Here is a 21357-nt window from a genome sequence, read left to right on the forward strand (position 1 = left end):
ATTTAGGGACACTGTCAGGTCAAAAAATGTATTATTCAACTTTAAGCGTTACTATACAAAATTTGTCCTTGTTCAGACATAAGCAAAAATTAATTTTCATGACAGAAGTTCTGAAAACTACATTCCACTATTTTTGGCAGCTCATGGTTTCACTTCCCTTAATAATGAAAGTGCCCATGAACTTAGGAGAGTAGTGAAAGTGCACCTGCCATAACAGGTTTCTGGTGATGTGGTTCATTTCTGTCACCTTGATAAAGCCAAATATATGCATTTCAGTATGCCTAAAAACACCTGACAGTATCACCAAACATCATTACCATGTATGAGCTACTGCTTACCCTGTTTAAGAAAAATCAAATTATGTCTGATTTATTGCATAAATGTGGAGAATATATACAAAAAATCAAATTATGTTTGATTGCATAAATATGGAGAATATGTTCCTTACTGTCAAAATCTCATTTTTACAAACATTTAACTACATGATTTTTTTAATTTAAACCAAACATTCAACAGAAATTATTTTTTGTTTCATGAGGTACCAGTTGTTAAATATTTTAAATGTTTCAGGATTGACTACCAAAATTTTTCAATCATGCACAATGAAAACAAAATAAAAATTCATTCTCCAGCATAAATAATTTCTGAAACAACAATTAAAACAAAATAGGTGCAATAGTCTGCAGAGAAATAGGACAGCAGAGTTGGCAAAGCTAACCAGGCAACTGAGCTTCCTTTTAAATAAGTTGATCAGAGAAAATTTAAATCAAACCCAAGGCCACTTCCAATTTAAGATCCGCCAACACACTGGATCTCACGCTAGGAATGAGCACCATTGCTATTAACAAGATCAGGCATTAACCAGTTCAGGTTTTTGACATGGTGTTTTCAGCTTTTTAACAGATCATAAAGCCAAGGAAAAGCATACCTTACTAAAAACACAGTATCCACCGTGAACAACAAGAGCTTGAAATCTCTTGAATCTTTATATCACAAAATGAAAATGTATAAAGATACAGAAATTTGTATAAAAAATGAGACTAGATTTAGTTAAGATTTTAATGCCCATCCACCCTTTTTCTAAAACTTGGTATTTTAATTAGCTTTTGGAACAACCAAGTTCCAGTAACCTGACACCAATTCCATAGTGAATCTAAAGTAAAATTTAGGTTGCACCAGTGACCTGTACTGTACTAAAAATTGTTTTTTCATATCTTCTGGATTCCACGGAGTCCTGCCCTGCATCTAATCCCATCAGAGCTTTTTATGTGTGATTAATCAGTAGTAACTAAATAGCTATATTCACAAATTAAATAAGAGACTAGAAGAAATTACCATTGGGTAGTGCCTTATTTGCCTAAATTCTGCTATTCACTGTGGCTAGATTCCTCTACAAAATTTTTTAGAAGTCCATCCCATAAACAGTTACTGCCAATTTTCTGGGCTTCACGAATTATCTTCCTGTTCATGGACATATGGTCAAGAATGAGGAACAGGTTTTCCATGCTCATCACATTTCTATTTCCTTTCAAAAGAGGATCAGATACCAAGCACACATACATATATATATTCTCCCCTCTTCCACCCTGCTTCCTATCTCCCTTAAGAACCACTCTTTCAATGGTTTTCAGTCACTATCTTCTGCAGTCTGGGATTACATTTTAAGGCCAGAAGCATCAGTGTGCACACAGGCAGATTTGTTACGACAGTTTTATTCATACACATAGCTAGATATAATCCCACAAATCCATTAACACCATTTCATTTAAGATCTGAGGGCAGAGTAGGGTAAAAAAAACAAAAGGCAATTTCTAATACCTGCCAGATGTGGCTCCTAAACTGTTAGACACAAAGATGTTAATGTGGCTTATGCCTTACTAGCCATTATTTTAACTGTGTTAGTTTCCACTTGCCCTTTCTGCCAAGCTACTTCATTTTGGAGGATGTTACCCAGCAATATACCTTTTTTTGAGTGCTTAATAAAATCACAGAATGATTTGCATTGGAAGAGATCTTTAAAGGTCATCTAGTCACACTCCTCTGCAATGGGCAGGGACATCTTTATCTGCATCAGGTTGCTCAGAGCCCTGTCCAAAATGGATGTTACCATGGGTGGGGCATCCATTACCTCTCTGCCCAACTTGTGCTCACATTTCCCCACCCTCACTGTAAAAAAATCTTCCATTTAATCTGTCTACCCTCTTTTAGGTTAAAATCATTATCCCTTGGCATATCACTATAGACCCTGGTAAAAAGTCTCCTTTCTCTGAAGTTCCCTTTAAGTATTGAAAGGCCCTCATGAAGTCTCCCCAGAGAAACCTCTTGGGCTAAAAACACAAGGTTTGCAGAACTCTGATAACTTTTGTAGCTCTCCTCTAGACCAGTTCTAACAGGTCCACATCTTCTTGTGCCCTTGCCTGTCACTGGCTGCACACACACATTTCTGCCTCATGTCTGGCTTTTCATTCCCCAATACCCCCAGGTCCCTCTCTGCTGGACTGCTCTCAATCTGTCCACCCTCCAGCCTGCACTGATATCGGGGGCTGCTCCAACCCAAGCTATAGGACCTTGCAGTTGGCCCTGTTGAACTTCATGAGGTTTGCAGGAGTCCACTCCTGAAGCCTGTCTGGATGCTACCCCATCCCTCAATGAATCAACTGCAGCACTCGGCACCAGTACACAGAGATTTGGCAGCTATACACTCTAGCACACAGCATTTAAAGGGACACAGTCATATGCATGAGATTACATCTTTACAGAGTGAAATTCTCACGTTCACTACATAGAAGTTTCTACTTAGGCAGCTTATGAGCAGGCTGGATAGGAAACACGGCCATTACTGTTTCTGTTTGGTAGCAGCACTTCACCTGCAGCCAGTGTCAATGCCAGGGACTGCCCTCTCCTCATGCAGCAGCATGACACACCACCCATGCACGTTCTGGAGAGGGCAAACATGCAGCTGTTCCCAGGCTCGGCAGGAGGGTGCACACAGCCACAGCAAAGCTGAAACCAAAGAGGCCACAAGCAGGCATGTGCATACAGAGGATGGGAAGGAGAAGCTAAGGGGAATAGCTTCACTACCTTTAATATCATTGTTCTGAATCCCACCAAACATCCTTACAAACTTTGAGTAAGGCAGCAATAATCAAAGAGGTTTTTTAGAACAAGGATTTAAATTCAGTTGTAAAATAGTGACAGTGTCCCTTTAAATATTAACTTTGCTTTGACAATTTCAGAACTCTTCTGATTCTAATTGCAGTAGTAAGAAGCTATAGGATTTTCAAGAGTAGATTTCACAAAACAGATCCTTGGCAATATGATGCTAAAAAAATAAGGTGCTCATTTCTAGCAGTTACCTGATTCCCCTTATTACGTAAGGTTTTCAAACAATGAAAATTACCTGTCCAGAATATCAGTGTCATGTTACATATCCTATGAAAACCATATTAAATATTGATTAGTGAAACAGACAGTAGTACACAAGCCAGTCAGTCTTTCAATTTTTTGAAACTTTTGTAGTTAGAACACACCAAACAACAGGAATGGGGGGATGAGGGAAAACATAAACATAAGTCAAGGCTAAGTACCAAATCCCAGTCAAACCAAGTAAGAAAAAAGTGCTTCAAAACAACCCATTATATATTATAAGCACATATAGTTAATCTTAACTTTCAAGTGTTCAAAATGCATTCTGAAAAGAAAAGTTCACTAAGGTCACTTTCTTTCTAGTCAGTAATGCCCCAAGTAGGATGGAAAAACCACCAAGAAGTATTGGAATCTTGCTTCCTGAATCAAATGAAGCTAACTTCACAGAAGCTAAAAATTAGCAATCAAGCATTAAAACACTGAACAAAAGTACTTTCTGAAAAAAAAAAAGGAGAGGAGAAGAGGGAGGACGTGTATTGTATTACTAAGCTATTTTCACTAAGGGTGGCAGTTCACAAACACTGTATTACTAAAAAGTGTGATTAAGAGACATACTGAGCTATTCTGCTCAATCATTTTGGAAAACACTACATTTGCATAGACTTCACAAAATGTTCTGTCAAAGCCTCCAAAGAACCTTTCTAATGATGTAAATCTGCAGAAGTAGGGGAGGAAAAGGTGTCCTAGAAAACATCTAGACCACAGGTGGTTCGTACTTGCTGAATGCAAAGATACTCCAGTAGTTCAGATATGCTGTTTAATTAAACTCACAGGATATTTTACAGTGTGTTTAATTTAAGTTCCGCCACCTACCTTTCTGTAACAGATGTACTCAGTCACAGGAAATATTTCATCAGAGTAACAGTAAAGAGCAGATGTGTAACCAATTACTGTTTTAGTCAGCTACAACAGAGAAACAGCACCAACAACGAGTGCACACATGGGCCTTACCAGACTTAAAAACTCACTGCAGCAAAAACTAATCGTACTTGCCTACTTCTGCTCTTGAACACAGAACAAGAAGGCTGCTGAAAGGAAAGAATTCCTAGGGTATGCATGTTGCTGAAGCCAGGGAGAAAAGCTGTTTTAAGATGTGTCAGAGCACAGACAGAACAGCTACAGTATTGCATTTCCTTTTTTGTTCATTCAAGACAACATACAAGTCTGTAAAGGGAAAGCATCAGGAAGATTCAGTAACATCATCCCCAACATCTCCTTTCTCCATTTTCTTTAGAGTTTAGAAATAGCACTAGCTACTATTTAAATGATTGTGTCAAATGAAAAACAAATAAAAATACAATTTTAGTGTATTTGTGTGTGCTTAAATCTCTTAGTCTCACGTCTTCCATTTTCAAACATGGCTTAGAAGAAAATTTCCTTGTATACTACATAAAACACAAAGGTATTTTACAACAGTAATTATTGTCTGGAGCAGCATTAAAACCTTACAATACAAAGATGCCCATTAATGTAGGGGAGTGTGTGGGTTTCATGCTTTTTTTTCCACAAAGCAGGGAGGGAAAACAGAAAGAGAGAAGAATGATTACAGTTATTAAGCTCTTAATTACATGGAACTCAGTTTGACAGCATTATTCATGAGTTAAGGGAATTTAAGTATCAACATATGCCACTACACTCTTTATTAATATGCAAAGAAATCAAATTTAAAGGAGTAAAACTTCCATTTTGAGGTCTTCAGTGAACAATTTGCTTCAGTGATGCTGTACATTCAAGTGCCATTAATTCAATGCAAGTTGCAAGACTACAGCACACCTGAGAAAGATCAGACTAAACAGACTGCTTTGCAAGACTAGCTGTTTTGCTAAAGGTAAATATTTAGGAAACAAAACCATTCTGGATCATCACAGATGCTAGAAACACTAACGTGTGTGCTCAAACCTTATGAAATCTACTCAAGCATTACAACATTGATTTTTTATTTTATTTTCTAAATTTAGTGCAGCTTTCTTTCAAATGAGACTGGATGTTCCTCAAAATGTAAAAGGGGAAAGCAGGCACCCACCACTGAAAGTGACAACCTCCTTTCAACAGAAAGCAGAGTAAAAAAGCTGCACCAATATATTTTAAGTACGTTATGCAGCTGAAATCAAGGATATAAACTTTAACACATTAGTGAGTACCTACTCTAAGCAAGCTTCTAACACCAACATCCAAATGTAAGCCAGCCCAGTTTTGCTGCTAGCAAGCTTTGATCTTGCTAATTCAACTATGTCAGCAAATGCTGCAGTCACACCAAAATGCAGGGCTGACCTAGCCTGCCATACAGTCTGCTAAAGCAAGAAATGCTACTCTCACCATACAAGCTAATATTATCTAATACTAAACCACAATAATTAGCAGAATCGGATTTTATTTTTTTTAAATATAGTAGAAACCTTCCTGGGTCCACCAACAATCATCAGACTAAGATCTATTTAGTGAAATTTCTGATGTGCTGAAAGCTTCCCTTTGAAACCAGTGACACCTGTGCTCGCTGAGGGTTTCAACTAGTTTAAATGGTGCAAGGTACAATATAATCTTATGCTCAACACTAGTTAGTAACCTATCAGTATATACTGCACCTTCTTTTACTTATAGGTGTTGATAACTGACTTTATTGAAGAGTTCAACAGACAGCATCAGGTCCTGCTAAATTACTTACAGCTGGTTAACTCCTAAAATATGTCTGAAGGGTACATTATTTCCTCAACTCTTTCACAGACACTGCAGCTCCCATTTCTGTATAACAAATCCCTAACAGCCTAGACATAACCTACATGCAAGCACAGGGATGCAGATACAAGACCTGAGGGTGAGGAATCCTAAGGAAGTTTAAGAGCAAAAGCAATTTTACCAGGTGTTTGTTCAAGGAAATACTGCACCACACTGAGAAGCCAGAATGTTATTCTGTTAATCTCTAAACAAATAATATTTATGTACTTGTTATGGCTGTATTAGATGAATTGCTATTATGGTCTTATTTAAGCACAGTGGCCTCTAGTACCATTGCTCTTCATATGGGAATATGTTACTTGCCAGTAAATTAGAGTATTTTAGTTCTTAAGATCTGAACAAAAGCAATTTTGACTCTGTAATACATCTAGCAAGCTCTTCAGAAGCACTAATAAAAAACCTCTGTACAGCACATTCTTGAAGCATTACCTCATATGGTCTAGCACAGAGAACTATGGAATCTACCAACAGTCCATGTAAGAACACTGTGAGCACCCCAATCTACCATCTTGAACACTAAGCCTAAAAATTGTACATATTGTATGAGGATGAGAAAACACAAATCACCCTGGCTTGCAAGGAGACCATCCTGATTCCTATCCATTCCTCAGTGGTCATTCACAGAGCACTAACCAACTCTCTCCACAGTGCTTTGAAGGGTTGGCCTCCAGAAAAAGCCCCTCACCCTGGCTTTCACCTCACAAGACAACCTACTAGTCTTAGCTCCAAGAATTAAAATTCCATGACGTAAAATGATCCTAATCTCATCTCAAATTTATAGAATGCAATACCACTTAATTCCTACTTACTTGGCACATACTAGTTCTGGCTTGCAATTTCAGGATTTCATAGAAGTCAGACCTTCTTGTAAGACATTATCACCACACTCACAATATTTGTCTTGTGACTGTACTAACACACTTAAGAACTTCAGTCCATACTAAAGACTGCATGCTTCAAACAAACCCAGAAGTAAAGAAATAGATAGTGGAAGGGCCTTTCTATATTTAAGAAGCAGTCTCATCTTAGAATCTTTAGATTGAACATGATAAACCTAATTCAGGGACAAACATACACATAAACTACTGGCATTAAAAAGACAATTAACATTACAGTTAGCCTCTGCCTTATAGTCTAATGTTTGGTGCCAACACCTTTCCTTAAAATAATTGCCCAAGTCCACAACACACAAAGCTACATCTGAAGTTATTACAAGACAGGTTAGAGCTGACACCATGCACAAAGATTATCTAATCTAAACTACTCATTAGAAAACATACTTGTGGGTTCTTGGAGTCACCAACTCTCTTTCAAAAACATCAAGAAGCGCCAACAGCAGACTTGCTTGGAAAACAGTTTCAGAAATTTGTTTAAGGAGAATGATGCAGTTGTAATGTTGTAAAATGGGTGCCTGAACAATAGACGTTTGTATCATGTCAAGGTGTACTCAATGACATGGAATCACTTCAAAGAAGCTGTTCCACCAGTTCCTGCCGTAAACCTTCCATGACATTACTGTTATAGAAAGCCCACTGTAACCGCAATAACAAATTTGACAAGCTGAACAAGAGAGATAAAAACACATGTAGAAGTTTCTCTTTCTCCACAAACACCAAGATGTCCTTGAGCCACAGATCAACACTTAACTTGAAAGTTTTCCTCGTCTTTGCATAAGAAATGGAACCTAACATCCACTCAACCTCTGAATACATTAAGCATATCTATTCTTCCCCTCAAACTTATTCTCACAGGGTTTTAGCTCAGAAGAAGATAGAACTACTAAAGATGGCCCTTTACAGACAACTTTTATCCATCTTGGACACTTCCATGTCATCCTCCAAATGCTGAAGGCCAGATTTGCCCCGTGCCACCACAAACGGTGCTCCCCTCATCATGTAGCTATGCCCCACTTCAGAAATTTGGGCGTTTCATGTGTTCTCCATTTGTACAGGTGTCAGAGAATCTGAACTCCACCTGTAAACTACTGGGGCTCTACGCTTGGCCTGTCCTTAGGATATGCAGCAGCACACGAACAAAGTTAGCGAGAGGAGTCTCCTCAGCAGCACCCCCGGCTTCCCTACCCGCAGACCTGGAACCATCCCTACAGCCCCGGGCTGGAAGCGCTCAAAAACCGCGACGCACAAAAGAGGAAGGAGAGCTTATTTTCGGTTATTTCGGGTTTTTATAGGAAAACGTGCAAGTCATTTCACGCGGAAATAAAGCGGAATAGGACGGGTAGGGAGGGGGTGCCCGGGCAGGAGCCCCGGTTTGCGCCGCGGGCCTGGGCGGCGGCGGCGGCACGGCGCAGGTACCGCCGCGATGGTGCCACCGCCGCTGCCCCGGAGCCCGCCAGGACCCCCGCACCCCTCAGCCCCTCGGGCGGCCGCGAAGATGGCGGAGGGTCCGCGCCCCGCTGCCCCCGCACTCACCTGTCAGCCACAGCCGCGGCGGCGGGCGGGGAGGGGCAGGGCCGCAGGCGGCGCGCAGAAAGAGGAGGGGAAGGATGAGGACAACGAGGAGGAGGAGAAGGCGGGAGGGGCAGCCGCGGAGGCAGCAGCAGCAGCGACGGTCGCGGCGCGGCTCGGGCAGGACGCGCCAACCCGGTGCCGAGCCCTCGCGGCGCCATCCGGCGGGCGCGGCGCGGCCCCCGCTCCGAGCCGCGATGGCGCCGGGCTGGCACCGGACAGCCCCCGCCCGGCACGACGCGCGGGCTCGGCACTGCCCCGGCCACCGGGACTGCCCCGGGCTCGGCACTGCCCCGGCCACCGGGACTGCCCCGGGCTCGGCACTGCCCCGGCCACAGGGACATCACCACGGGCTCGGCCCTGCCCCGGCCACCGGGACAGCCCCCGCCCGGCACGGCCCGGGGGCTCGGCACTGCCCCGGCCACAGGGACAGCCCCCGGGCTCTGGAATGCCCCCGGGGCCGGGCAGGAGCTGCCCCGCCACCACCGCACTCCTCGGACCCGCTGCTGCCCGGGTCACGTAGTGCCGGAGGTTAAACAGCGGAGGTGTGTTCCGTCCCGACCGCGGCCCCTCGGGGTAACGCTGTGTTAGTTTAGCGTTACTGTTACCGAATTAAAACTGCTGCTGCTTTAGTTAGTCAGTAACCTCCAGGAACACTGGATCAGCTGGACTGGCAAGGGAGATGAAACTTTCCTGAAACACCGCTGGAATTTCGTATTTTTTTAATACAGAAGGGCTGGGAGATACCGAATGTGGAGTTTTGCTACTGTGTCTGCAGACGGAGTGACAGAGGCAGCGCATCAAAGCTAACCACGACGTTCTGCAAGCAGGCTGTTCACTCTGAAGCCTACAACGCGTAATTGAAATGTGATTAATTCCTCTGCTGATTAACACTTTGAATAAACCTCCACCTAAAATTCTTATTCATTGTAGCAGATAGTGAAAGTCAAAAGAGGCCTTCGCCTAATTATTTTCTCTCTTCCAGCAGATTATTTTAACTGCCTTAGAAGAGTTCTGTAAGAAGGCCAGAACATGTGTCAGTGAGAGCTGGAAATATTACATTTTCTTTTAATGTGCTTCCCAACTACAAGTTTGCCTGCAGTTCTCATTTGCCTTTTTTTCTTTCTACTCAATTCTGTGCAGTCATATCTTAAAGCTGTATTAAGCAGTAACAAAAATAGTGGTTTACTGATTCACTAGCATATTTCTCATTACTGGAGGTCATTCTCCAAAATCACCAGCCTAACTGGTTGAGAACATCCCATAATTTTAGCCTATTCCCCTCTCTAAAGCCACTAAAAGCTGAATAGCTAAATGGCTTTAAGGAGTGGAAAAGAGGGGAGACTGCACAGGCAAAAGGAGATGGACAAGAGATGGAACAGCAGTGCCCAGGAGGAAGCCTGAACACAACCTGACCAAATGCCCCAGTTCAATGCTTTCTCTTTTTTTGCACCAACTCTCTTTAGAGTTGGTGCAGTTGTGGGTGGCTTAGCCATCTTAGCCAAGTGACAATTTGAGTTCTCAGCTGTTCAGTTTCTAACTAGACATTTATAAGCCTCATAATCCCTACCAAAATTACTTTAGCCAAATATAACACTACTGTACTGTAACAATTTTAGCTATATATATGAAGGAAAAAAAATGTCCAGCAGGAGTACAAAGATCCACATTAGAGATTTACAGGGGAGAACACCTGGCAGCTTTCATCTCCTCTGGAGCAGCACACTCCCTAGAAGCAGGGTGCATTACAGAGGCAACCTTTTTTTTCCCTGAAGAAATGCAAAATACTGAAATGAGGAAAGATGGACTTACACAACTTTTTCCTTGGTACAGGATGCCTCACTTGAAAATTCACAGGCCAGTTGCTTTTTCATGGGAAGAGAATGACACGTGGCCTGTTGTCACTCTAGCTCTGCTACTGGTTTGGTTTTGTCACGGCACTGCAAGAGTAGCAGGCACTGTGTAATGTATAAGAGCAAGGACAGAACAAAAGACCGACCTGCTTTTCACAAGCTACCTGATACAAAACAAGAGACATAGATAGCAATACAGGAGCCTAGGAAAACAGGTCAGTACCAGTCTGCATTTTTTCAACAGCTAAGAAGCTTTTTAAATAAGCATACAGTAAATAAAGTGGCATAAGATAGGTTGTCCTGGGCAAATCTACTTCTTCACCCAAGGCTGGACTTGACAAAACAAGACAGAAGGCTTGGGAAATCAGCAACAGAACAGAATAATAGCAAAACCTCCCAAATTAGCATTTTTCAAACTTGTAAATGTACCAGGAAAAGGCAAAGCCTTCTGTCCAGAGCTCATACCAAAGAAATAAAAACAAAACCAAACTAACCAACCAAAAAAAATCTAAGGGAGAAAATGACTCAAGGGTTATTTCTTGATTCATATAGGAAACCTCCTAATAACTCCTTCCTAGAAGAGTGGTTTCCTATACCATTATTCATTCACCTATGCTGTATAAAAACATTTGGAAGCCATCCATCATAGCACTCTTTCCATCAGCTTGAGACAGCAGAACAAAATGCAAATACAACATCCTACTTATATATTTAGCATAGATGTATTACATTCTTACAACAAAGACATCTGTCTTCTCTGAAGTGAGCTGAAGCCAACCCACTTTCCTGAAAGAGACCTTTTAAGAAGAGTCAAGGGAACAGCAGATTAGTTAAGACTGGGAAGTGCTTACCTCTCATTTCACATAAAACCCAGGTTGTTTTTCACTTAGCATGAGTGGATCATTTAAACAAATATTTTCTGAAGAGCTATGACTCCAGGCAGGAAAGGACTCACAAGAGGAGTTCTCTAGGGAGACCAGGAACAAGGATAGCTCTGTAGCTGAGAAGGGTGAAGTGGAAGCCTTAAACATCAAAGCAAGTTAACAGGAAGCTGAAAAAGAAGACATTTGGATGTGAATGGGGGAAAAGAAGCCTGTTAATTTTCTTTGGCAAATCTGAAAACTGAGGACAAGCATTTTTCAGGAGTTTCTAGGCTGGGGTCAAATCCCAGGTTTGTTCAGCATTTATTTCATCTTGTAGTTTATCATCTTGTTTAACTTGCTGGAGAATTAAAAGGTTTTCCTTCAGTTTGGTGGGGGTTGCACTTCTCTTTCTCTTAGCAGACACCAAAAGCCTGTCAGTGGTTTGCAGATAGTTGGATTTTCAGGTGAATGAAGACTTCCCAGTTGTTACAGGAAACTGTTTTTCTCTTGTTAGCTGAGTGTTTGAAAACAGTCAGCAAACTTCAGGAGATGCAAAAATTAAGTCTCAAAAGCATCTGTATGTCACTTCAAGGATTCTGTTTATGCAGGGTGAAGTAGAAGTTGTGACATTCCAGTGAAGTGCATACCATTAAAAAAATTAGCATGCTTTATTTTCAGCACAAAGAGTTTTGAAGGTGCAGTGCAAGTCTGGAGGGGAGCAAAAGAAAAGATGATACAGGTGACATAAAATACCTGATCCTGAAAGTATCTGGCTAGCGGCTTGGGAAGTCTCTCCCTTGTTTGTTTTGTGAAAATTGTTTGTCTCTGTCATCCTTTGCCCCTGCTTCTTTGCCTCTCGTTATCCACCAGGACTTGTCACTTCTTGCTGCTCACCAGTGTTAACTCAGGTGAAGTGCTTTGTTTGTCTGTGCAAGACAGGAAATGTAATTGTTTCTGACTGTCAGGTTCTAAAGTGCTGTATAGAAGTTTTAAGTAGTTATTACTAGGAAGAAAAGCCTCTTTTCTCTATCATCTGAAAGGACATTTTTCCTGGTTTTGCTCTGCTGTGTAGCCTGAAGGTCACTGTGCACTCTTGCTAATGTCCAGTGCCAGCTGTGCCCTAAGCACAGACACATCTCTGCCTCCCAGGGGAGTATTTTCTGTTCTAAAAGAGCTTCACTCACAGGAGAGCTTCTTGTCAACTCTGTTATCATCATATGAAATGCTGGTTTGTATGCCCATCTCAGTAGTTTTGCTTTTTTATAGATCTGTGTAGATTGTTTTGTTACTTTAGAAACATGATAGAAGAAAAAAAAATTACAGTTTGGGTTTTTTTTTATCTGGAACAATGAAACGAGTGATCAGTGTGGCGAAGGATGTTCGCAGTATTTCTTCAAAGCTCAGTCTCCAGTTACTGTGCTTTTGTACCAGTGACTCAGCAATAAGTAATCTGTAAAGTAATGAAAAGTAAACTCAATAAAAAGTAATCAGTGTACATATCTGTCCTTTCTGAGAGTACATATTTATTATCAACATTCTTGTGATAACATTAAATTTGTAGTTTATTAATTAATAACACAATATTAACATTAAATCTAATATTTTTGTTATGTTTTGTGTAGTTAAAAGGATATGTAGCAGCCAACACATTGTTACAGTATTTTATTTTTTTTTGGTTTGGTGCTCTGCTGGTTTCAAGTGGCCTTCACTCAAATCACCTCCACTCTTCTTTCTTTCAGGAAGCTCTGCACAGGGGAATGCTGTAAGATAACCCCCCTCCCCACTGCCCTGTAAAATATTAACCATTTGAACATTTGTGCTGTTAATGATATCAATAAGTGACAGACCATCTGTCCTGTTCACAGGAAAAATCAAGTAAACCAGACTGAAATGCTGGAACTTGAGCTGAGAGGGATTCAGAGTGAGCCATGCCTCCAAGACATGTAAAATGTCATTTCTAAGCTTTTTATGGCATCCGGTGAAAAACCCAACTCTGTGGACGAGCAATAAACCAGCAAAAGTCTTACTGAGAAGGTATTCAGCTATGGTGGTATGAAGTTTCTAGAGGCTGGTATTGAAGTTTTTCTAGTTTGTTATCTGTGTGTATCTGTGAAAAACGGGGTTCACATATTTTTTTATAGAATGTAAAAGTTTAATAAAAAGACAATTAGGAGATAACAATGAAGTATACAGATACGGCCAGGTGTCTCTGCATTCAGCCAAGAGAGCACACCTTACTAACAAAGGATTGTCCCTTAAAAACAGAGTCCTACTACATATCCATAAACTCTCATACATATTCAGACATTCTTCTTAGGATTTTTGGTGTTCCTCTGTTTAGTTTTTCCTTGCCCTCTTTCCCAATAGATCAATCTTTTTGGCGCAACTAGGTTTTATGTCCTTCGATAACGGGTGCCATAAATTTTTCCTTTGGAGGGCTTGGCAGACTGCTTGTCTTCATCTGGACAAGATAATCTTAGGATGCAGGGGGGTCTCTGACTCTTTTCTTTTTTAGTCTCTGGGTTATATAAACAAAAAAGTAGTTTGTGCTTTAATACCATGTTATAGCCTAACATATATGTATTATACCACTATTTCTAAGTTTCATCGATAACAGAAATAAAGGAAACTATATTAATACAACAAAATTTTCTAATCTTATATATAAAACATTCATTATAATACTTGCAAAAAGCCAATAATATGATATGCATTTATAACGGTACCTAAACTCCCCTATCTGACCAGTTCATCTTGCCTGTGCTCCATTCCTACCCAGAAACTGTTTCTCTGTCTGCCCCTCAAGAGCTGAGTCAGGCAATTCCAGAGCTTGACTAGCCCAGGAACTGCTTCCCACCAGCTGTAGCTGTCAGTGCAGAAGGGGAACCAGCGCTCTCCCCTGCCACAGGCTGGGAGCTGTGCGGCACACGCTGAACCCCTTCAGCTCGAGGGACGCTACTGCGATCAAAGAAAAGCATCCAGGATTAAATGTGCCAAAAAGACCTGTGACTCCGCAGTCCCGGGCTTATGGCCGCCGCCTGAAGCACTCCCAGAACCGAGCAGAAATTCGGCGCTGGAGCTGTTTGCCACAAACACCGGCACATTTGTAGGAGCCGGTGCTTGAGCACAGTTCTTCGGTTTTCGTGGGTGGGTGAAAAGACAATAAACAGCCATGAATGTTAGAAATATTCAATCTTTAGACATTGGAATGTCTAGAGAGGTGGTGGAGTCATTGCTCCTGGAGGTGTTTACGCAAAGACTGGATGTGGCACTCAGTGCCATGGTCTGGTTGACATGCCAGTGTCCGGTCATAGGCTGGACTCGATGACCTCAGAGGCCTTTTTCAGCCTCATTGATTCTGCGATTCCCGTTACCCTCAGAAGCCAAAGGCCCCTCCCTGCTCAGGGAGCCCGATCCCGACCCTCCTCTGTGCCGGCTGTGGGCACCGCACATCCCGCCCGCCGCGCCTCCCCGCTCCTATTGGCCAGCTCGCCGCTACTCCCTGTTTCTATTGGCCAGCTCGTCGCTACTCCCTGTTTCTATTGGCCAGCTCGTCGCTACTCCCTGTCTCTATTGGCCAGCTCCGCTCCGGGGCTGTGTCGCGATTGGCCGCGCGCTCCGCCTCTCCCACCTGTCACTGCTGGCACCGCCCCCCGCGCCGCAGTGGGGCGATCGGGCGATGCCGTGACGTCAGCGCCGGGCGGCGGTGCCATTGGCGGGTGGGGTGTGACGAGCGATGTGGCGCGCGCTGCTCCGGGCCGGGAGCGCGGCCCTTCGGAGCGGTCCCGGTGTGAGGGGAGAGCGGCGGCAGCCGAGCGCACGGACAGCGAGGTGAGCGGGGAACGGGGACCCTGCCGATCCGCAGCTCTGTGTCCCGCTCTGGACTCCTCCGTAGCAGAGACGTGGAGTTCCTGGAGCGGGTCTGTGGGAAGGTGACGAAGGTCATGAAGGCACATCTCTTAAAAGTAAAGGCTGAGGAAGCTGGGTCTGTTCAGCCTCTAGGAGAGACAGCTGAGAGGAGACATCATTAATATCTACAAATATCTATGGGGAGGTGCCAAGGGGATGATTCTCGTTGCTGAGCAGTGAGACAAGAGGCAGCTGGCAGAAACTGATGCACGGGAGCTTGCACCGGAGCGTGGGCAAGGACGCCTTTACTGTGCAGGTGACCGTGCGCTGGAATAGGCTGCCCGGAGACGGTGCGGAGCCTCCCTCCCCGGGATACTCCAGCACTATCTGAGGGCAACCCTGTGCTCTGGGCTGACCCAGACAGAGCAGGGAGGGTCGCCAGGTCCCGTGTGGTCCCTTCTAAGCTGGCCCAGCCCGGGATTCTTTGGGCTGCCGGGAGCACGCCCACAGCAGCAGAGGCTCGGGGCAGGGCAGGTGTTGCTTTGGATGTGCCTCGGGTTGAAATCCTGTTACCGAACCTTTAAAGACGTGTGGGGAGGAGAAATCCTCTTGCACGGCATGTCCGGGGTTATAAATGTAGCCAGTTAGTGGTGCACATCTTGAAGTTCGGAACTGGAGTTACTGCCACTGGCAGCCCATAAAAATGTTAGGCTCAGCATGGGTGTCCTGCAGCAGCTGCTGCAAGGGCTTCCTGAGAAATAAAAATGTTTCAAGCACCTGCCAAGTGTTGCTATGTGATTTGTACTGTGGATAAGAAATGTCAGGAAGTTAAAAGTACGTAAACCATCTCAAAATAAAATTGGTGTGCAGTTTAGACCATGTCAGAGAAACAAGCCATTAGGTTATTTCTCACACTCTGCCCAGAACCTTATGGATGTTGTTTTTAGTGAATGACTCTTCATTTTCTGTGTTCAGTAGAACGTGTGCTACCACCACAATGCCTGAAGTAAACACAGATCACCTGGATGAAGAGCAGGTGCAGCTCTTGGCAGAGATGTGCATCCTTATTGATGAAAATGACAATAAGATTGGAGCAGAGACCAAGAAAAACTGTCACCTGAATGAAAACATTGACAAAGGTATGGCTTGCTTATCTTCTAATAAGCATTCTTCTAATAAGAACCATTAAGTTGATTAAATATTTTCAGAAGCGTAGTCATGATTCAATTATGAAAAAAAAATAATTATTATTTAAGCCTTAATCTCAGGTGAGTATTGGATCAAACCAGTGTAAGTACCTCCCCATATGCCCTCTTCAGCATAAAATATTTAATGTTAAAATTCTGCAGAATGGAGGAATACTCAATTGAAGGCAATTGCAAAGGAGAGGAATGTGTAATTGCACATACAAGCTTGATAAATATTTTTAATCACGTTTTGAAGATAAAGGAGAATTTTTTCCTATTATGGATACCTGATTCTATGTATATTTTTCTAAAGAATGCTGTTTGCTTCTTTGCTGAGGTCTTTTCAAGTAGAAAATTATTTCATTTTAAAGTAGTTCATCCAGAGTTCTATTTCAAACACTGCTAATAAGAAAGGGTTTAACTAATTTTGGGTTTACTTGAGGCTGGTCAGATTGAACAGTCTCTCATGGTAGTGTGTGATCTCTTTTTTGTACTTGGGGAAAGCATCTTCCTGAAGAGCAAGGAATAACAGACTCAAAACGTGAAGAAAACAGCAGTTATACTGTTTTTAATGGAGCCTATTTTCCTTCTACTCTTGAAATTCTTGAAGGGTCTTGAAATTCCAAAAAGTTTTTCGGAATTTTTGATTGTAAATTTATGGGTGTCAAGCTGTCCTTGGAAGCTTGCCCAAATGTGCACATTCAGAATGGTGAACTGACTGACTTTAGAAGAACTCCTCTATTGCATTTTTCTTCTAGGAACTCTTCTAATTTCATGTCTTGCATAAACTGGCATATAAACCCGAATAATAGCTCTTGAGTTATTTATCAAATCCCTTAAATCAAATTAACATATAGTGACTTTTAAATTGCATTATGTAAAAATGAGGCCATTATAAGCCCTTAACTGCCTTCATGTGTTTTTTCTCTTCTACTAAATTTTGTTTTGTTGTTTGTTTTATTTTTAGGTTTACTGCACCGAGCTTTCAGTGTTTTCTTATTTAATACGGAAAATAAACTGTTGCTGCAACAGAGGTCAAATGCAAAAATTACATTTCCAGGTTAGTACTGAAACATTGTCTTTATATAAATGTTTTATTTAGATCAATATTTTTTTAAAAAAATGTCAATCCAATCCTGCAGTGTAACTCATTCTGAGGTTTTAGAATTTACTACTTTGGAAGGACATACTTCCAATACTCTTGAGAGTTCAAGATATCTTGTGGGTGAAGTAAGATAATGGGAACGCTCGTGTGTTGTTATATGAATTCTTGGGAAATGGTTGTTCTCTGACATGCTTGATCCTGTTGATGCAAGGGCAGAGGGTGTGGTGCTTACCCCCTCTGCTGCAAGACATTTATTGCAGCTGAAGAAATGGCTCTGCTGGCTGTGGAGAGTGGCCCATTCCACTGGTAAAAGCTGATGTGCAGCAGAGCCCAGGTGCCTGGGAGATGTGTAGACCTTTGTCTGTGTTTTCTTAACACTTCTTTAACACTGCCAGAAGTGAGACTGTGTGGCCAAAGTGCAGTGTATGACTGTTGAACACTCCTGAAGTATTACTGTCAAATGCAAATGGAGAGGCATAAAAATAAGGAAGGGAATCAAATAGAAATAGCATATATGAGGCATGTTGGAGGGAGCATGAAGTTGCCTGTTGCAGAATTTTCAATGGAAAACAAAATCAAGTGTTTCCAACTAGAGGAAGACCTTTTTCTTTTTTCCCAGGGAATCTTTACTTTAGAGATTGTTTTTAATTTTTTCCTTCTCTGCTAACCAGTCAAAATGCTCAAATGTGGTTTGTAGATATTCTAATTCTACTTTAGATGCTTTTTGAGCTTGATTTTTATAGACAAAAGTTTGAAACAGAGTATGGATCAGTTGCCTTTTAAACACAGGTATAAACTTTGTGTTTTATTCTACTTACTGCCAGCTGTTCTTGAAGCTATGGGAATATTTTCATTATCCTGTTACATATAAACTCCCAAAAGTAATTTTAATTAGCATTTGAGAGATAAACAAGGTCTTTATAGACTGGCTCTCTAAGCAGGTGTGTTTGGGATAGAAGTGCCTGTTCTCATGTGTATCAAACACTAGCCTGCAAAGTAGTGCTTGGCAGAGGCAAATCCCAGTGCAAAATATGTAAAGGAAAATAAGAGGTGTAAATATCCTCTTTCTGTGACCCTTCTCTGCAAAAGAGAAATGAAGCTGTGATGTGTTGAATAAAAGCCTTTGTCTCTGGGGGATTTTGGTGCTGGGGTTTTTTACCAGATCTATATATGTGTCAAAAATGGACTGATCCAAACTTCTTGCAGATTGTTTTACCAACACTTGTTGCAGTCATCCCCTAAGCCATCCACAAGAACTGGAAGAAAATGAAGCCATTGGTGTTCGGAGAGCAGCACAGAGACGAATGAAAGCAGAGCTGGGAATTCCCATGGAGCAGGTAAAAGGAAGGAGGGAGAAACAGGAATTCTTGCCGGCGTTTGCCTGTTGACAGACTGTGCCTGGCAGACAGGGTCAGCCTCAAACCTGAAAATGAATTTATCTTTGGAGATGCAGAGAACTGAGTCAACTTCCAGAGATCCCTGGAGGGCAGGGTTACACTTGCTCTGTCAGTACGTGGTTCTGACCTTGGCTTCAGGTCTTTTCAAGTCTTTTCCTTGTGAGGTGAGGGGTAGGTGCAAGTGTTTGTGCTCACCAGTGCTCAGTGAGTGTGCAATAAAGTCTGGTAAACATTCTTTAAAGCATACCATATGGGAGGAATGCACTCCAGGCATTACAGGGTGAGTCTGGCTAGAGAAATGCTGTGCAATTCATGCCATCAAACTGCTTTAAAATATTTTTTTCCTAGTAATTCTTTGTGAAAAAGTGCATTGCAGTTGTACACTTGGGAACAAATTATTTCTAAGGAAGATAACAATAATAGGTGATGAATTGTACTGCAATGCCCAGCAGCGCAATTCTCCTGGTCTGGCAGTACTTCTGACAGCTGTTTTGGTTGTAGGTAACTCCAGAAGAAATCTCCTACCTGACACGAATTCACTACAAGGCCAAGTCTGATGGGATCTGGGGAGAACATGAGATAGATTATATCTTATTTGTGAAGAAGGATGTGACACTGAATCCCAACCCCAACGAGATCCAAAGCTACTGCTATGTGACACAGAAAGAACTGAAACAGCTCTTGGACAAAGCTGCCAGGAATGAAGTTAAGATTACTCCATGGTTCAAGTTGATAGCAGAGACCTTTCTTTTTAAGTGGTGGGATAACTTGGATAACTTAAACAAATTTGTTGAGCATGAAAAAATACACCGAATGTAAATAGCTGGGATAAAAGGTGCTGAATGCTAGCAATGATGTGTTGTCTCACTAACACTGTCCAATCATGACCTAAGTGCAGAGAATTGGTCCACATGGAGCATGTTTAGTTTATACAGATGTTGTCATGGCCAATGTTTTTTCTTCTGTCTTTGTCACTTCTTCCCTTTCGTTCTTGGTTCTCTTGGGGACGTTAAGATCTCATGTAAAATGGGTAACAGTGGCATGAAACCCCTGGGTTCCTCTTCTTGCATTTCCTGGTGAAAGATCCTCAGCCTGTGTGTTCCCCGCACACCTGGGAGGGAGCCTGGGCACCTCCTGCCCAGCTCAGGCAGGAGGACTGGGGTGTTCTACTGAACTTAACCACACCTTAAACAGTGATTACACACGACTGGGCTCTGCTGTGATCTTGAGAAGACCAGTTGCCAGAAGGAAAAACAATTCAAAGTAATCAGGATTATTTTTGATTGCAGAAAGCAAATCTCTTCAGCTACTGTACTCTATAATTAACCAAACCCATAAAAGCTTAAGTAATTGGATTGCCTGTGTGGAGTAAGTTTGACCTTGAAGTGCTGACATATATATTAGTTTTAGATAATAAACAGTGTGGGTTTTTTTCCCTCACCAGGCTTTTCTGAGTAGTTGATGGCTGAGTACTGGGTATCTCATGTTTTAAAAAAGGGTTAATTACAAAGCAAATGTAAATGGTATCTGTCTGATGTCAATAGTCTGTTTTTGGAGAGGGGATATGGACTAAATGGCTCTTCTCCATTTTCCAGAAAACAAAGGCATCTTGGTACAAGGGCTTTTCTTTTCCTGTAATAGTTGTTCCCAGACAACTCAAACCCACTGAACCCCAAAATTCGAGACTGACAATTTGTGGGTTTACACTGGGTCTTGATGTCAGTTAATTAGAAATTGTACCAGAGTACCAGAGCTAATCCTTTTTGATCTTGCAGTCAATCAATTGCTAGTAACTTAGGAGGTTTTTTTCACTAAGACAAATATTAAAGGGTGCTTCAATTTTAATTATAGTCTGGGGGTGTGGAGGGAAGGGCCTCAAAGAAGTTTGTGATTTCTTCTGTTAGCATGCTACTCAAACTAGATTTTTTAAGTTCTCCCAGAGCCTGTTGAAATAGGATGTTTGTCATACCACTTATCATTCCATGTAAACACGGTAACGATTCTGTCTGGATTTGGGGTAAAATGAACTCTTTCTCATCCCTGTTGTGACTGTAGCACTGAAGCTCCCATATGCCAGCACCTCCAGTGGTTCAACACTTCGAGGTTTTAGAACCAGGTTTGTTGTGTATGGGCTGGAACTGATGTATTGTTTCAAACCAAGTATCAGGTGAGGGAAGTGATGTGATGTAGCAGCTCTCTTGAATTTAGTGCAATCAGCCATGTTACCCAGCTGTAGGCAATGGAGAAGTTCTCAAATATGTTTCAAATCTAACTTTATAATTAAAACACCTTGCCTAAACCCTTGGACTGTTTTCTTTTCAGACATGAAGCCACATGGAGAATAATTTCTGTTACTGCCACACTAAGCACTACCCTGCCCGTTAAGCACCACTGAAGCAGCTTGATGTGAGCAGGGCAGCAGGGCACAGATCTGCTGGAAAAAAGTTCTGGTTTTCAAGTTCAGCTTGGAGCAAAAGCT

At 42.1% G+C, this 21357-nt stretch overlaps 2 protein-coding genes across 6 annotated transcripts in view; one reads left to right on the top strand and one right to left on the bottom strand.

Moving 5' to 3' along the window:
- The window catches only part of WDR37 (WD repeat domain 37), a 43932-nt gene extending 35178 nt beyond the window's left edge, over nt 1-8754 (bottom strand). Inside the window, exons 1-2 of one of the 2 annotated variants that reach the window (XM_088063547.1) lie at nt 8589-8754; nt 3401-3432 (exon numbers count right to left, since the gene is read on the bottom strand). The gene's annotated coding sequence lies outside the window, so the exon portion shown is untranslated. The remainder of the gene's footprint in view (nt 1-3400; nt 3433-8588) is intronic. The other variant, XM_005528514.3, reaches the window with a different exon arrangement.
- A 6287-nt stretch (nt 8755-15041) lies between these two features.
- On the top strand, nt 15042-20318 carry IDI1 (isopentenyl-diphosphate delta isomerase 1). 4 transcript variants are annotated; one of them, XM_005528516.3, is made up of 5 exons: nt 15042-15171; nt 16165-16328; nt 17344-17436; nt 18688-18818; nt 19380-20318. In XM_005528516.3, the coding sequence occupies exons 1-5, from the start codon at nt 15077-15079 to the stop codon at nt 19695-19697; spliced, it is 801 nt and encodes a 266-aa protein (XP_005528573.2). In that variant the 5' UTR covers nt 15042-15076; the 3' UTR covers nt 19698-20318. The 4 variants fall into 4 exon arrangements, with proteins under 4 accessions (XP_005528573.2, XP_005528574.2, XP_014112905.1 ...); XM_005528517.3 differs by having other exon boundaries at nt 15045-15171; nt 16168-16328; XM_014257430.2 differs by lacking the exon at nt 15042-15171 and adding an exon at nt 15200-15505.
- Nucleotides 20319-21357: the final 1039 nt, after the last annotated feature.

This window comes from Pseudopodoces humilis, chromosome 1 (genome assembly GCF_049639895.1).
Source record: "Pseudopodoces humilis isolate 2021_Gansu_Grassland_sample_001 chromosome 1, ASM4963989v1, whole genome shotgun sequence".
Lineage (NCBI taxonomy): Eukaryota > Metazoa > Chordata > Aves > Passeriformes > Paridae > Pseudopodoces > Pseudopodoces humilis.

Excerpts from the sequence above, each read along its gene's own strand:
- IDI1 (XM_005528516.3), top strand. The coding sequence starts at position 15,077 with ATGTGGCGCGCGCTGCTCCGGGCCGGGAGCGCGGCCCTTCGGAGCGGT. Across the intron at positions 16,329-17,343 it reads GAATGAAAACATTGACAAAG|GTTTACTGCACCGAGCTTTC; the intron begins GTATGGCTTGCT and ends TTTTATTTTTAG. Across the intron at positions 18,819-19,379 it reads TGGGAATTCCCATGGAGCAG|GTAACTCCAGAAGAAATCTC; the intron begins GTAAAAGGAAGG and ends TTTTGGTTGTAG.